At 43.5% G+C, this 15,718-nt stretch overlaps 1 protein-coding gene across 1 annotated transcript in view; it reads left to right on the top strand.

Annotated features, from left to right (window-relative positions):
- LOC115530944 (glutamate receptor ionotropic, delta-1-like) overlaps positions 1-15,718 on the top strand; it is a 614,288-nt gene that overhangs the window by 454,400 nt on the left and 144,170 nt on the right. Inside the window, 1 exon segment of the mRNA XM_030339799.1 lies at positions 1,403-1,608. Coding sequence (XP_030195659.1) covers positions 1,403-1,608 — 206 coding nt within the window.

The following is a 15,718-nucleotide window of genomic DNA, read 5'->3' as shown; positions in this document are numbered from 1 at the left end:
CAAATTTCAAAAATATTGGCTAAACTTTTATTAAGTAGGACAAATCACAACAGCAGCCGTCTGTTCCTGAGACTGCCCCATGGTTCACTGCCTTGTCAAAATCAAATTGATCAATTGCAGGCCCCTCAATACTGATCCTGAGGAGGTGGTTCAGGGTAGCGTTAGTCATGGTAGACCTCCTGTGCCATGCCTCTATGGAACAAGTTTTGGGGCTCTAGAGTCAATAATGGCGACACTATAGAAATGTTACTATTGTTGTCGTTTTCAGTTTTGCACTTTGCAGACGGTCCCTAAGCTCGCGGCTGAAAGCCGACTGCTCGTAGAAGCCAATGCAATTCAGTTTTGCACTTTGCAGACGGTCCCTAAGCTCGCGGCTGAAAGCCGACTGCTCGTAGAAGCCAATGCAATTCACCGTTCGCTAAAGACGGCTCGTTTGGATGAAAACTATGTTGTAGCTGGTTCTCTGGGTTACTACACTTTTATTGGGCTAATTCGGCCGTGCAGCTGCCATTTAGTTCCCTGCTACGGGTTCCCTGGTAACAGGGAACCCTGTTCGACTGTTCGTTTTGCTCTCGCAAAACTCTTGATCAACACTCAGCATTTGTTTATTTCTGTCGTTCATTGAAACCGCTTTGTGCAGAGAGAACTGGAATGGTCTTGTATACTTGCTTAGCATCTTAGCGCCTAGACCAAAAACCCATTCAAATACATAGTAGCTAGCTAGCTTGCTGCTAATAACTTTAACGTTAGCATGTCGACTCGGTCTGGGAAACTCCAATTCGGATCGGAATATTTTTGGAGTAATTATAAGTTATTTGAGGATCAGACACATTGTCAGGTGGTGGTGTTGGGATATTTTCGCGGAGAAAAGATAGTTTTGAGAAATAGTGTATGTTGTACAGCAGCATGTAAGTACAGACCCAAGTCTGACAGGTTCAGTCGGCATTTCGGTAGGATGGCGCACGCCGGGAGTATCGGGGCGCAGCACCCCTGTTCCCTTGTTTAGAAAAAACCCTGGTTATAACATCGGGTATGTGTAAATGCTACCCCGATAAATTGACCCGATCATACATTTTTAGCCCGATGTCACCCGAATCACCCCGACTTCCACATCGGTGGTCCATCGGCCATTAGCGTCCATTAGCGGGATGGTGTAAACGGGGCATTAGGGACCAGGGAGCCTGTGTAACTGAGAGCCATGTTTTACCTCATGAATAGGAGGTATATATAATCTATTCGTCTCTCTAACTACGGCCCTTGGGACACTGGACCAGTTCCTGAACACATCAGACAATAAATGTATATTTCATCTTAAACACTGAGCCGAAGGCATCGGGTGGATTGAGTGGAAATGCAGTGATCTGAGGCCAGAGCGTCCTCGCTCTCTCTCCTGTGTCGGCAGATATCCGTGGGCTGCAGGGATTCCTGGACCAGACCTCGCGGCAGGGTGTGGACGTGGCCCTGCAGAGGGTGGACCGCAACATCAGCCAGGTGTTCACCAACCTCTTCACCACCATGAGGACCGAGGAGCTCAACAAGTACCGGGACACTCTGCGCAGGGCCATCCTGCTGCTCAGCCCCCACGGAGCACACACCTTCATCCAGCAGGTGGGCTGCTGATGAGGCTGAGGATGTGATGTGATGGTGCTGGGGAATGTGATGGTGGTGGTGGTGGATGTGATGGTGGTGGTGGATGTGATGGTGGTGGTGGTGGATCTGATGGTGGTGGTGGATGTGATGGTGCTGGGGAATGTGATGGTGGTGATGGATGTGATGGTGGTGGTGGATGTGATGGTAGTGGTGGTGGATGTGATGGTTGTGGTGGATGTGATGTTGGTGGTGCGTGTGGATTGATGGTGGTAGTGGTGGTGCTGGTGGTGAATGTGAAAGCAATGGTGATGCTGATGGTGATGATGGTGATGAGATTGTATGTTGAGGGGATGATGGTGGTGGTGATGGTGATGAGATTCGGTGTGGAGGGGATGATGGTGGTGATGGTGGTGGTGTTTTGGTTGTGATGAGTCTAGATGTAATGGCAATGCAGGTTGTCATGGGGATGATGATGCGGTGATGAGGCTGTCGGTGTTGGGGATGAGTTTGGATGTTATGGTGATGATGGTAGTACTGTGATTGTGGGAGTGGTGGAGGTGATTTTGAATGTGTGAAATGGTGACAATGATGATGCTGTGGTGCTCTTGATGATGATTGTGATGATAATGTTTATGATGATCAGTTTGTTCCAGCATACTAGGACTTTTATGTTAAGTCTTGTTTGTTTCCTGGTGGAGTATTTATTGATGTGCAGGTAGGTGTGTGTGTGTGTGTGTGCATCCATGTGACAAATTTATAATTGCTTTTAGGCACAAAAAATATAATTAAGTGTGCGAGGCAAACAAATGTGATGCAGCATCTGCAATCACTCATTCAAGTGACAAATCTCTCTCTCTCTCTCTCTCTCTCTCTCTCTCTCTCTCTCTCTCTCTCTCTCTCTCTCTCTCTCTCTCACACACTCATTTGCACACAAATAAACACACCCACAATAGCGTGTTCACATTGTGGAGGGCCAGGTGTAAGCGACCATCTGGAGTGACAGATGACTTTACCTAGCCAGCTATCTAGTAGCCTATCCTTCACCGAGCAATATGGTATCAGCGGTATCATTAAGGGCAATGTCAAGGGGAGCGAGGCAGAGTCTGGGAACACAGTCCACAGAGGAGTCTTTGAGCTGGAGGATGGCTGTCCTCCATCATCTCCTTCATCCATCCATGAGACTCTGGAAGGAGAAGGGCCACGGCCAAACCTGTGTGACTGTGGATTCAGCGGAGCTAATGGCTCATAGAATATATTATACAACTATAATCAGTATGTTTCATGTACTCCTTTGACGAATATTTATAAATATTCATTAAGAGTAACACAATTACGGATATACGACCACTTTGCTGATTCATCCCCCAGCGATAACATCACAGATCAGGCTGTTGTCCCCCAACGCTGACAGTTGGAGGCATTGTGGATCCATTTCTCCATACCAACATAATTTCTGCAATGAGATGCCAAAGGTGTGTTGTACAGCCCGCAAAGTACTAGACTATCAACACTAAAATCATGCCTTCTGCAGGATTACCCCTGGCAAAATTAAAGTATGCAGACTGACCCTAATCGATTAGGTGACCTCTGAGTGCCTCAGAAAAGACATTCAGATGTCACTAGAGGCACGCCACCTGCACTCGCAGCAGAGTCCAACGCTCACATCGTGTTTTCGGGAGAATAGCAAAAATATAGGATTTAACCGCTTTTTTCTTTACAGTTTTTCTCAGTCGCTTTGGTACATTTCTCAGATCAGAATTAAAATTTGCAAAACAGTAAGTGCATTTCTCAAAACAATTCGTACAAATAGCAAAACACCATGGATTTCCTGCAAAAGCCAGTCTCTTGCTCAAAATCCTTAGTACGTTTCTCAAAAGTAAATATCTCTGTCAATGAACATGTCAGTGCCATCAGAAGGACCAGTCCTTGTGTCATTGTGTACGGATAGGGCAAATTGCTTAGTCATGTTGTCAATATAACAGTGTACTCTGGAGGGATGTTCTGATGTAAAATATGGCTAAAGTTTTGAATTATTGTAAATTGTAAGTTACACCTTAGTGGGAGATTGATTGCAAGAGACTGGACAAGATTCACATTTACACTTTGACTTTTTGTTCTGTAATTTGTTGACAGACCATGTCATTGCTAGAAATGTGGACATAGGACACGATCTCCTTAGGGTAAACTGTACATGCATTGCTGTAGGAATTACAGTGCAGTCTTACACCTCCTGACGGTCCTGTTTGTTGGGCCACAAATTCTCATTCTCACGCAGCCTCACTCCTCTTCCTGTTCTTCTTCTCTCTGGCTGTTGACCCCGTCCAATTCCTTGTCCTTCCATTGTCAGACAATGTAACATTGTGTTGTGCTCCAGCTATATATATACTTGCCAGTTTATGGTTCATGAGATGCACCTTTGAGCTATTTCAGAAAACTGGTTGATCGTTGGTTGATCTAACACTTCACTTTCACTTCTTTAGAGAAAGTCAAGATTCACCTGGTCATTTTGCATGCAAAGACTTATGCAATGACCTAATGCCTAAATGTTGTGGGGGTGAGACTATACAATAGAGATCCATTGCAATACATTTTGATCAACATGACATAAGCCATTAATAATGTAGGAAAGAGCAGAGAATCGTACATAATAATATGCATGAATGTACCAAAGCATTTGCAATTTGTTCAAAGAAATGAGAAACTGCTTTTTTGATGTGCAGAAGTGACACAATGATTTGAAGATTGAACAGGTAGTTTTGAGAATTTCAATTCTGATCTGAGAAATGTACCAAAGCGACTGATAAAAACTGTAAATCACAGTGTTATTTTAGAGATAGTGATGGCAGAGATTAGTATGTTGAAAATCATATGGGTTATTACACGCCCCCTTCCTTCCTAGAACTCTCAGCCCAAAACATTTTCTTTAAATCTCCATGTCAAGTGTTTGAGTTCGCTCTGAAATTGTGCGTTCACAGACTCTTCAAAGTGGAGGAAGTCGTCCTTGAAATATAATTGGAAAACACATTACAAATAAATGAACACATATGGGATATACTGTATGTGTTAATTTATTTTAAATGTGTTTTCCGTGTCCAAGGTTATTGAGGTACAGTACAATTATGTGATTCAAATAAGTCAGGATTTGAATAATTTCTGTCCTTCATACGTAGCCAACATTTCCATTTAAAGTCATTGATGCTCCTAGTAATGTGAGATGCTTTGGATATTAATGTCGACCAAATTACAATTTAAAAGGACAATAAACAAACCCAAACGCATTCCATTCCAGCAGTGACAGTTGAAAATGATTTGTTTTCAGAGAAGATATAAAAATATTAAGTCTGTGCTACACTCTTTCTTGTCTGGCCACTGTGTGAAACTCTCAGAGCTTTAGGAAACATGTTGTATTTATTATTAACAATCATATTTTTCATTCTGTTCGCTTTTCATAGCGATTGCTGACGAACACAGAGGGAGAGAGAGAGAAAGAGAGAGAAAGATAAATATAGAGAGAGAAAGACAGACGGACAGACGGACAGACAGACAGACAGACAGACAGACAGACAGACAGACAGACAGACAGACAGACAGACAGACAGACAGACAGAGGGACAGACAGAGGGACAGAGATGGAGACAATCTAAATGATGAACAAACTAAATGCTAAACAATTTTACAATAGTGTCAACAGATTGACTCTGGATGGAGTCATTCATAGGGACAACAGCAAACTGTTAGCAGTCTGAAGGGTGGCCTTGGTATTTTGCTCTGACACAGAGAAGAGTATGTTATGTTATGTTATCAGCCCACTAAAAAGTCTGGGAAGAATCAAATAATTAAAGGCATCAAAGGCAGTGAGAATACAAAGTTGCACTTATTTTTCCTTTCACTCTTTGAAGCCTCATGATAAAAGCATAACAAAAAATCCACCAATGTATAAATGAATATGTGATTTATGTGATTATGCACATTCACAAGTTTGGTACGGTGCCACTCTTCATTCATAGTTCATTAAGTTAATCATTCATTAATAAGAACAAGATATCTGTTTACCTAACAACGAGATAGCAGAGTATGGTGTGGTTTACGAGGCTGAGCTATGAAACAAGAAGAAAGATATAAATGTGGAGGACCCGCCTGCTGGAACCTGAGACAGCCTTGGATTGGTGTGGAGCATTACAGACAAGGTTACCAATCCCGAGGTCCCTCCCTACCCCGCCTTCATCTACGTTAATCACTGCTAATCACCTCGATGGCTCTCACATCCAGCAAGTCCTTGTGGAGAGCAAAAAGGACAACTCGGCTAATGCTCTGAGAGAAGAAAAGAACCCAAAGAGCGGGGGAGAGTCTTGAGGAAGTGGAGGCAGTAAACGGGAGAGAGAGACAGGAGAGAGAGGGACAGGAGAAAGAGAGAACGGAGGGAGAGAGACGATCGAATCCGGCCTAGCATGAGAAAAAAAAACAGTAGGCCTATGCACGACGACGGGTTGACATGCATTGACTGATCACAATTTTTAATTGGAACACACTTGGTAGTCCGGACTGCAGAAAGCAGAGGATTACAGAAAACAGGAAATAACAAAGAAGAGCAGTTGAAGCCTGTCCTCAAAGGAAAGACAAACATAATCCTCCATGATGAAACGCATAGAAGCAGCCCTACCTGGGCCCTCAGTGGCTACCCTATAATTAGATCACTTAAAATAAACGTCAGAGTCAGCCTCTAATTGGTCATAATAAACGTTGGCTGGGCGTCGAGAATACTTAACTGAGATTGGAGGGCACCACTGGGACGTGACCCCTCTGGCAGCCATTTTTCCTCTGGCAACCATCTCCCAATCCCATAATGTACATTACTTGTAATTTACCATACAGCAATTGTAATGCCATGTAAACGGTTCCTGACAGCAGAGAGACTTAAGCCATTTGGACTATATGTTCTTCTGGAATGTGCTGCAGTATGCCATGCTACACTACACTATGCTATGTAGAACAACACTATGAGCGGGTACACAGAACATACATGCTGTACTGTGCTGTACCTTTTTGTGCTAAAAAGCGAAATTATCTTCCATACTAAAATGAGCTATAGAAAAATACTAAAACATTGTATTCATATATTTTTTATATATTTAAAAGAAAAACTTTTAAATGCATGAAATGGTTGCATTAAAGAAATCAATACAACATTTCGTCGCTGTCCGATGAAAACCGCGTATGTCCATTTTTGCCGATTTTGAGATTTTACGATGATAGTTATGTCCAGGTTCATTTCCGTATACAGTATGCGTCATGAACCTAATTGACCAATGAAAAGTTGTGAAACACGTCATCTGATTTTCAAGTATATCCATTTGGTGTCAAAGCTGTCAATCCCGCCGCGTATCTCCCGCCCTGTGGAGTCATCTCATTAGCGTCTCTGGAAGCGCATCATCGGGTAGCCGAATAACACTTTGAAGTTAAGGTATTTAGTTTTTTTGTCAACTGTTCTCAAGTTTATTCTAGTTGCAATATAAGATGAAGTAATTTTCACCGAATATTTTTTATTGTGAACCTGACTGACGAACGTAAATAAAGTAGGCTAAATAGGGCTGTAACGTAGCCTGGCTCCGCCCGCCTAAGTACTTCCGCTCAATTTGAATTTCCCTTCAGTAATCTCTGTACAAATGAAATGAAATGAAGTGAAGAGTACGAGAGTCTGGTAGAACCAGGCTAGCTGTAACGCGTATCGAAACCGAAATCACGACACTCAAAGCCACGAACCTGCCTCGCGGTGTGAGAAGGCAGAAGCACGATACGCCCTTTCTAACTCTCTGGTAAAATTGTCAGATTGAAATTTGCTAATTTGTCTAAATAATAGTCTGCTGACACCGCCCCCTCTTATTGATGCCGTAAATTTGCGAAGAGATGCCCTCTCTGTGATGACAGCTCTCCATGGATACGGAGGATTTCATTTCTCCACAGCCGTCAAAGTCCTCATATGCGATATGAACGACATTTATCCAGAGTGGGCCAAGCGCGAAAAAAATTGCTTGTGTGATCCCTGTCTCTATCGTTTTGTCTGATTTGACCGGCAGTTGGTCTGCCGGAATCTGGTCTGCCGGAATCGTGAACGGAATCGTTCGCTTCTTCACTAGACACTGTCCAGTGCGTCTCTGCTTCTTCACTAGACACTGTCTAGTGAAGAAGCGAACGATTCCGGTAGAATAAAGTACCCATCCTGTCAATAATCGGTGGCCGCTTCATTCCGACCTTCATAACGAGGCATAGTGTTACGAGTAGCGTATGTGTGTGCGCGAGAATGGCAGTGTGTGTATGTGTGTGTGTGTGTGTGTGTGTGATTGACGTCAGCGAGTGAGTGGACGAGCGAGGAGAGCGAGCGGTAGCGCGTGTCTGTGTTTTTTTTAGTGAAATGGCAGCTTCATTTTTCCTTTTCTTTTCTGCTATACAGTGCCAAATAAATATTATTTTGATGATAGCCTGGTGAGACAATAGCTTTCCTTTACAGTAGGCCTAACTTTATCGCTAGAAAAAGTTTCCCCCTTGTCGCCTGAGACGTAGGTCAAGGAGTGGAGGAGTGACACAATTACGGGGTAGGTCTAACGTTACAACCTCTGTATAGCTTGTTAGTGTAGGCCTACTGATTCATTATCGCTTCATAGTTAGCAGGAGACATAATTATGAAGGGACAATGAATCAGTACACTGATTTTCATACTGACAAGATTAATAGGCTATGCTCAGCTTATTAAATAGCCTTAGGTTGGACGTAGGCAATTAATAAACTTAGCGTAGTCTACGCGACTTGCTCATTCATGATCGGAAGAACGCGTATCGACCACCGTTACTGTAAAATATGCACGTATGTCCATTTAAACTCAATTTTGGTAAAATGTGAACTATACCATCACACTGGCAATATTACGACTACATTTAAAGATGACATACCAAGTATGACAACGCTACGTTCAACTGCTTTGAAATTAGGGTGTTTTTTTCATTTCCTGAAAAGTAACCGTTTTGGATGTACGCGAGTTTCATCGGACAGCGACGATTTGCCACATTCAACTTTCTTTTCCATCCAAGGTAATGAATGGATACATACATCACTGAACCAGCATCACTCAGTCAATGAATTAAACCAATAACCAAAGCATTAAAGAATTGTGTGATTGAAAGAAAGGCCTATGGAATGCATTTTATATTACAACTAAGGAATAGAGTTGTGGCAATGCTCCCTGCTACACGCCAACCAGGTCACCCAAGACCAGCAACACAAAGGGTGATGCCTTCTAAACCTGATCAGTGCAGAAGAGCCGCTGTTCAGTACAGGCATGTCAGAGTGTGTGGTGATGGCGGGTTTAACCGGTTTGCATTCATTGGTCAATGCACCAAAAGGTGTGCAGCTTCTCCCCCAGCCCCAGCCTACATATTCATATGTGTGTGTGTGTGTGTGTGTGTGTGTGTGTGTGTGTGTGTGTGTGTGTGTGTGTGTGTGTGTGTGTGTGTGTGTGTGTGTGTGTGTGTGTGTGTTAAGAAATCAAAACTTTACACACGTTCCACATAATAGGGCGAGGATCAAGAGCCTGACTCCAGAGCACTGCTGACCTGCATGCATGTAGCCGACGCACTAGCTTACGCTCAGAGCCAACAGGGCAGCAACCGACGAAACAGAGAGGTAATCATGGAGTGTTTGTTGTAACACATGCTGCAAAATAGACGGGAGGAACCGCAGACCACCATTGTTTTCCTCCATTCTGTCTCATTACTACAAAGGAGAGCTTAACAATAATGCACCCACAAACGTGCGCACAACATAAGCAAATTGGAGGACATGAAATGTACAAGCTGGATAACGATCCCTAGTAAGAATACAAACAAATGCGTGTTTGTTTCTCAAATGTTAGAAGATGGAAGATACTCACACACATATGTTCATGTACTCCACAAACAAACACACACGTGTATGAAAATCGAAGAACAAAATGTCTATGCATGACTACTATGACTTTATGTATATCTTGGAACTAAGCAAAAGATACCTGATGATTACGATTTTCATTTCATTTTTTATTTGAATCATTTAATTATATTTTTATTTGAACCATTTGTTTAATTTAAACGTATTCAGATGTTTGTCTTTTTGAGGTATTCAATCTCTCTCTGAGAGAGAGAGAGAGAGAGAGAGAGAGAGAGAGAGAGAGCGAGAGAGAGAGAGAGTTGTTCTTCATGACTTCGATCCACATCTATATACCCACCCCCCTCTTCCCTACCAATGTGCACACTCTCCCACCCCCCACCTCTCCCCCCCAGACGCTGACACACAGGCCTGTCCCGGACCAGACCAACTCCTGTAATGAAATGGACTCCCTTAACTGGGAGTCGCCATCCTGTGCTTTCTCCATAAATCCAATTGCTTTGAAACACTGTGTGTGTGTGTGTGTGTGTGTGTGTGTGTGTGTGTGTGTGTGTGTGTGTGTGTGTGTGTGTGTGTGTGTGTATGTGTGTCTCTCTCCCATTCCTTCTGAAGCACAGAGTAGTAGTAATGGTGGGATGGTTTAATGCAGGGTTTCCCTCTCCGCCATGATTAAATGGTTAGTGGGGATGGTGGTTGAATACCCTTTTCTTTTTTTTTCACTCAATTGCCATTGAGTAAGAGGCTAGGATATATATATATATATATATATATATATATATATATATATATATATATATATATATATATATACATATGTATATATATGTATTGTTTTTAACCATAGTGACAAGTCCAGAACGATGCATATTAGTTCATTAAAAGGGTTAAAAAGGTGACCCAATCCCCCCCGACCATAACAACACAACTAACTGGAAGAAGAAACCAATTTTTCAGGTCGAGTATCACTGGGGTATTAGTAATCAGTATGTTTTTGGGATTTGTCATTTTAAACATTGTTTATTCCAGATATACACACGTTAAAAATGATTTTTTGCATTATTTTGAAAGGTGTACTAGGTTTATTCTCAAATTCTCTGACACCTGGACATCTATTTCATGTATCAGTGTTAATGCTTTCTAGTAGCGGGAATGTAGTGAGGATCACTGAACCGCTATACCCATTGACCGATAAGTGGTCGCTCTGCTCCGGTCTAACCCCGAATCACTGAAGGCCTACAGCCCTTATCCTGAGCTAACCCTTCAGGAGCAGGCAGAGGCAAGCCATCTTGTTTGATCCTCTCTTAGCGGCTAGGATAGTTTACCTTTCAGTCAGCATAGTGTATCAGAGGCTCTGCTCTCAGCTGAAGAGGCCCTTGGTTCAAGCCCCCCCCTGCCTCTCCCTCCCCCCCCTGCCTCTCGCCCCCCCTGCCTTCCACCCCCCCCCCCCGCCTCTTGCCCTTGCCCCCACCTGCCTCTCGACCCCGCCCCCCCCACTGCCTCTCTCCCCCACCTGCCTCTTGCCCCCACCTGCCTCTTGCCCCCCCCTGCCTCTTGCCCCCACCTGCCTCTTGCCCCCCCCTGCCTCTTGCCCCCACCTGCCTCTTGCCCCCACCTGCCTCTTGCCCCTGCCTGTCCTGCCTCCAGTGTGGTGCTGTTCACGTTCACATTCCAAAGCAACACTTTGTAAATTAATTAACGCAAAACACGCTTTGAAACCACTTTTCATCGCCAGGAACCAGGTGTGTGCGTGTGTGTGTGTGTTTGTGTCTGGTTAAGTGGCGGTTAGGATCAGGCTTGGGCAGTATGCCAAGTTTATCCAGGTGCATTTCTAAATCCAATCTCTCCCATCAAATTGTTGACACAGAAACGGCATCTTCTTCTTCGAAAGTCTCCCAAAGGTAAACCGGGAAAGCAGCAGCAGATGTAACAGGGAGCTGGAATGAAGGAGGTGAGAAAGAAAGAGTCAGGGAGGGAAGAAGAAAGATAGATTGAGATCAAGGAAGATGGACAGAACCAGAGAAGAACAGAGGGATGAAGAGGATGAAAGGGATAGGCCGGCGAGAAAAGAAGAGCGATGGACGATGGAGAGAGAGACACTGAGAGATGCAGGTGGGAACAGCACTACACACTGTAATGTGTAGTGGGGCTTTATGTCCTGTTTGGCTATAGGCAGAACAAATGGTGTTATTTATCCCTCTGGCGGCGCCATCCTTCTTCGTCAGCTCATCCCTTATCGCTGCTCGCAGTCTTTTTATCCCCTGCCAGAGAACACACACGTCTTTGGTGTAAGATGTGAAAAAGGAGACAAAACGCATGAATTAGGTGCTCTGGCGAGTGGATGCAAGCTGCCACTCACTTTACTCCTTCTCTGCGCAATGTCATCTCGTAACGTGTGATGTGTCAGGAAAGATGACATCAGAATTAACCAAACAATACTTAGGTAGCATTGCTAAGTATTGTTTGGTTAATTATAATGTCATCTTCGTTAATTCGTTAATTTTATCAGCTATTTTAGATTTAGTCTTAGTCTTTAGACGAAAATTCTTATTAGTTTTAGTCACATTTTAGTCATTGTTTTCCTTCGTAGTTTTAGTTTAGTTTTAGTTTACCAAAAGTCATTACATTTTAGTAAACTTTTAGTCATTACTTTTAGTCAAAATGTTTTCTCTTTTTAAACTAAGTCAATTAGGCTGATATATGGACACCTGCTAAGTATTTCCAGTCAAATTGTCTGTTCAGCCTTCAAAACGAGAGCTGGTCAATTGTGAAAAATGCATTAAACTGTAATCAGGAAACGCGGTTATATGCTATAGACCCTATAGTGTTTTCGGTATAAAGGCTGGGACGACCTTCAAATTATAAATAAGTAGGCTACAATGCATAACGTAACGTTAGCTCTCTGGCTCATAGCTGAGCGGACTATACCTCCCTTTGCCAAGTCGTAGCTCCGTCCTATTTACTGGAGGAGTGAACAACGTTTCCGTTGCATAAGAACCTGACGGGAGGGTAATGATTGGAAAATATCATGCATTTTGAATGTCCAAATTGCACACCACTAATATTTTAGTCCTATCTCGTCTCGTCAATGAAAAATAAACGTACATTTCGTCATAGTTTTTATTATCAAAGATCTATTTTTAGCTCGTCAACATCTCGTGTTAATCATGGAAAAAAGGTTGTTGACAAACATTTTTCGTCTTATTTTACATTAACAAAATGAACACTGCTTAGCAATTAATTATGCAACTGGTGATGGTGCTAAGGATAAAGCAAGGCTAACGGAGAGCTACATCTGGTGCAGATGTGCAATGAAACTGCAATTGGTTTGGCAGGTAAAACCCCTCCCCTGCATAGCCCGCGGTTAACTACCCATCCACTGCCTAGCCGTCGGTTATCTACCCCTCCACTGCCGAGCCGGCCGTTAGCTACCCCCCCATTGCCTAGCCAGTGGTTAACAACCCCTCCACTGCCTTGACGGCGGTTTGCTACCCCTCCACTGTCTAGCTAAATGCCGAACGTGGAGCTACCGCTACCTAGTGTGGTAGCATAGCGGTAGCTCTATGCTGAGGAAGTCAAGGCCCCCTTCTATGTAGCACACGGCTCTATCACCGCAGCTAGCTTAAAGCGGTTACAACAGTCACGGTTAACGTCGGATGATTGAGACCGACCGCTACCAGGCGGAGTCAGCAATTGAGGGGGTTGCTGGGGCTTTAGTCCTGCTGGAGCACAGAGCAGACCAAAAAAAAGGGTTAATACTGCATAGCTCCAACGAGATTCCGGGAATTATGGAAATAGAAAGCGGAGCAGAAAACGTGAATGGAAAGGTATGAATAGAAGCAGCAGAAGTAGCAGAGCAGCGCAAAGTATAATAGGATAAGTACCAGCTATGACATATAGAACACAAGCAGGGGTAATGGGTGAATAGAGGGAATGAATGGAGAGAGAGAGAGAGAGAGAGAGAGAGAGAGAGAGAGAGAGAGAGAGAGAGAGAGAGAAGGGGAGGACAGGTGAGAAGGTTCAGGGTAGGGATACAGGATGGACTAAAGGGAATAAAGATAAACAAAGAAAACACAGAAAAGAACACTAGGTAGAGAACGAGAGGGAGAGATAGAACGAAAGGGAGAGATAGAGAACACCAGGGAGATGGAAAATTTGAGGGAGAGATAGAGAACATCAGGGAGATGGAGAGTAAGACCGAGAGATAGAGAACAGCAGGGAGATTGAGAATGGGAAGCAAGGAGAGAACAGGACAGCAATTCAGGGAGTTATGGGTGAATGGAGAAAATGAAAAAGGAAGAGAGGGAGAGAGAGAGAACAAGATAAAGGGTGAGTGGAGGGCAGGGATACAAGGGGTTATGGTTGAATGAAGGGAATTAAAGAGGGAGAAAGTGCAAGGGTAAAGACAGAGAGCAAGAGAGAGAGAGAGAGAGGGAGAGATGGAAAGGGTACCGGGCCAGGACACATTGTTATAGGTGTAGGGAATGAAAAGAGAGAGAGAGAGGGAGGGAGGGAGGAGGGCAGTGGGACGAGGTGGTAGAGTCAGCCAACGTGAGTAAATTATAAAAAAACATAAAGCGCAAGTTAATTAAATGGCTAATATGCACCAATCTTTTATCTCCACAAAATGTTGTAGTAGAGGGAGAGAGAGAGAGAGAGAGAGAGAGAGAGAGAGAGAGAGAGAGAGAGAGAGAGAGAGAGGGAGAGAGAGAGAGAGAGAGAGAGAGAGAGAGAGACACAGAGAGAGAGAGAGAGAGAGAGAGAGAGAGAGAGAGAGAGAGAGAGAGAGAGAGAGAGAGAGAGAGAGAGAGAGAGAGAGAGGGAGAGAGAGAGAGAGAGAGAGAAAAGAGAGTACATGCGGGAGAGTACAGATGGCGGATTCAGACACTACTAGTCACGCACAGTCAGGCTTTCTGCTGATACCTTTTAAAGCAGCCACAGGTCACTGAAAGAAACTCATCCAAATGTCTCTCTCTCTCTCTCTCTCTCTCTCTCTCTCTCTCTCTCTCTCTCTCTCTCTCTCTCTCTCTCTCTCTCTCTCTCTCTCTCTCCCACTATCTCTCTCCCTTTCTTCCCTTCTGTCTCTCTCTCTCTCTTCCTGTCGTTCTCCCACCGCAGATGGATTTATGGATAGATGTTTATGTCCTTTCCATACGTTGTCCTTCTTGCCTCATAGAACCGGTCCAACCACTTGCCCTCTCCCTTCAGCAGAGGAGGAGAAAATGAAGGAGTACAAGAGAGTCAGTTGTTTACGTCTGAGTCCCCTTGTGACTCGCTCTTCAAACCGCGACTATCCTATGTGACAAAGAGATCTTCAGAATGCAACCGCTGTCATTTCATCCCTCGCCTAATAAGCTGAAACCGTCCTTGCAAATGGTTAAAGTGATGACAGAAGCTTCTCAAAAGGTAAAACAACCATATGATATCACAGAGAGAAGTAACCAAGATGCACCTACACAACATATTTCCAGGTAGATATCACAAAGTGTATCAGTTGGGTTGCTCTGTGTCTCGACCCGCTAGTGGCTTTGTAGTGACCCTGGTTTGATTTCCAATTGCGGTCCTATGCTACATGTAATTCTCTCTCTCCACCAGCCCACTCTCATAAAATGCCCATTCAAATACATGTTAAAAAAGTTTAGTAATGAGACACAAAAGTCAAAGAATTTGGATGGTAGGGGTGTGTTCTTGTTTGATTTCACGAATGCCTTTTAGATACATTTTATTGATTTAGAGAAGGTAACAGAAGAATGCAAATCAAACAAGATACATTATAATATTAACAATAATAATAATAATAGATCACATTTATGTAGCGCTTATCCCAGTTCTCAAAGACGCTTCACAATCGCTTCATAAGCTTAATCATATGAAACAAAAAAAAGCTAAAAAAAAAAAACGCAAACAAAACAAAAGTTCAAAGGTGGAAAGGGTGAAAAGTTGTGTTTTAAGGGCACTTTTGTAAGATGAAAGAGGGTTGGCATTGCGGATGTCGTTGGGGAGGGCATTCCAGAGGGCGGGGGCGGCTGCAGCATAGGCTCTGTCTCCCCAGGACCGGAGGTTGAATATAGATGTTTTAAACAGGAATATCAGCCTGGCACACACAGCCTGGTCAGACAAACAATCAAATACAATGAGTCAGGTCGGAATGGAATTCAATACAAATGAACACAATGAACAAAATTTATAAAACATTTAAAAATGTTAAAAATCTTTA

This window comes from Gadus morhua, chromosome 18, assembly GCF_902167405.1.
Source record: "Gadus morhua chromosome 18, gadMor3.0, whole genome shotgun sequence".
NCBI lineage: Eukaryota > Metazoa > Chordata > Actinopteri > Gadiformes > Gadidae > Gadus > Gadus morhua.
Note: the sequence above shows the minus strand (reverse complement) of the source record. Positions and strands in the feature narration are given on the sequence as shown.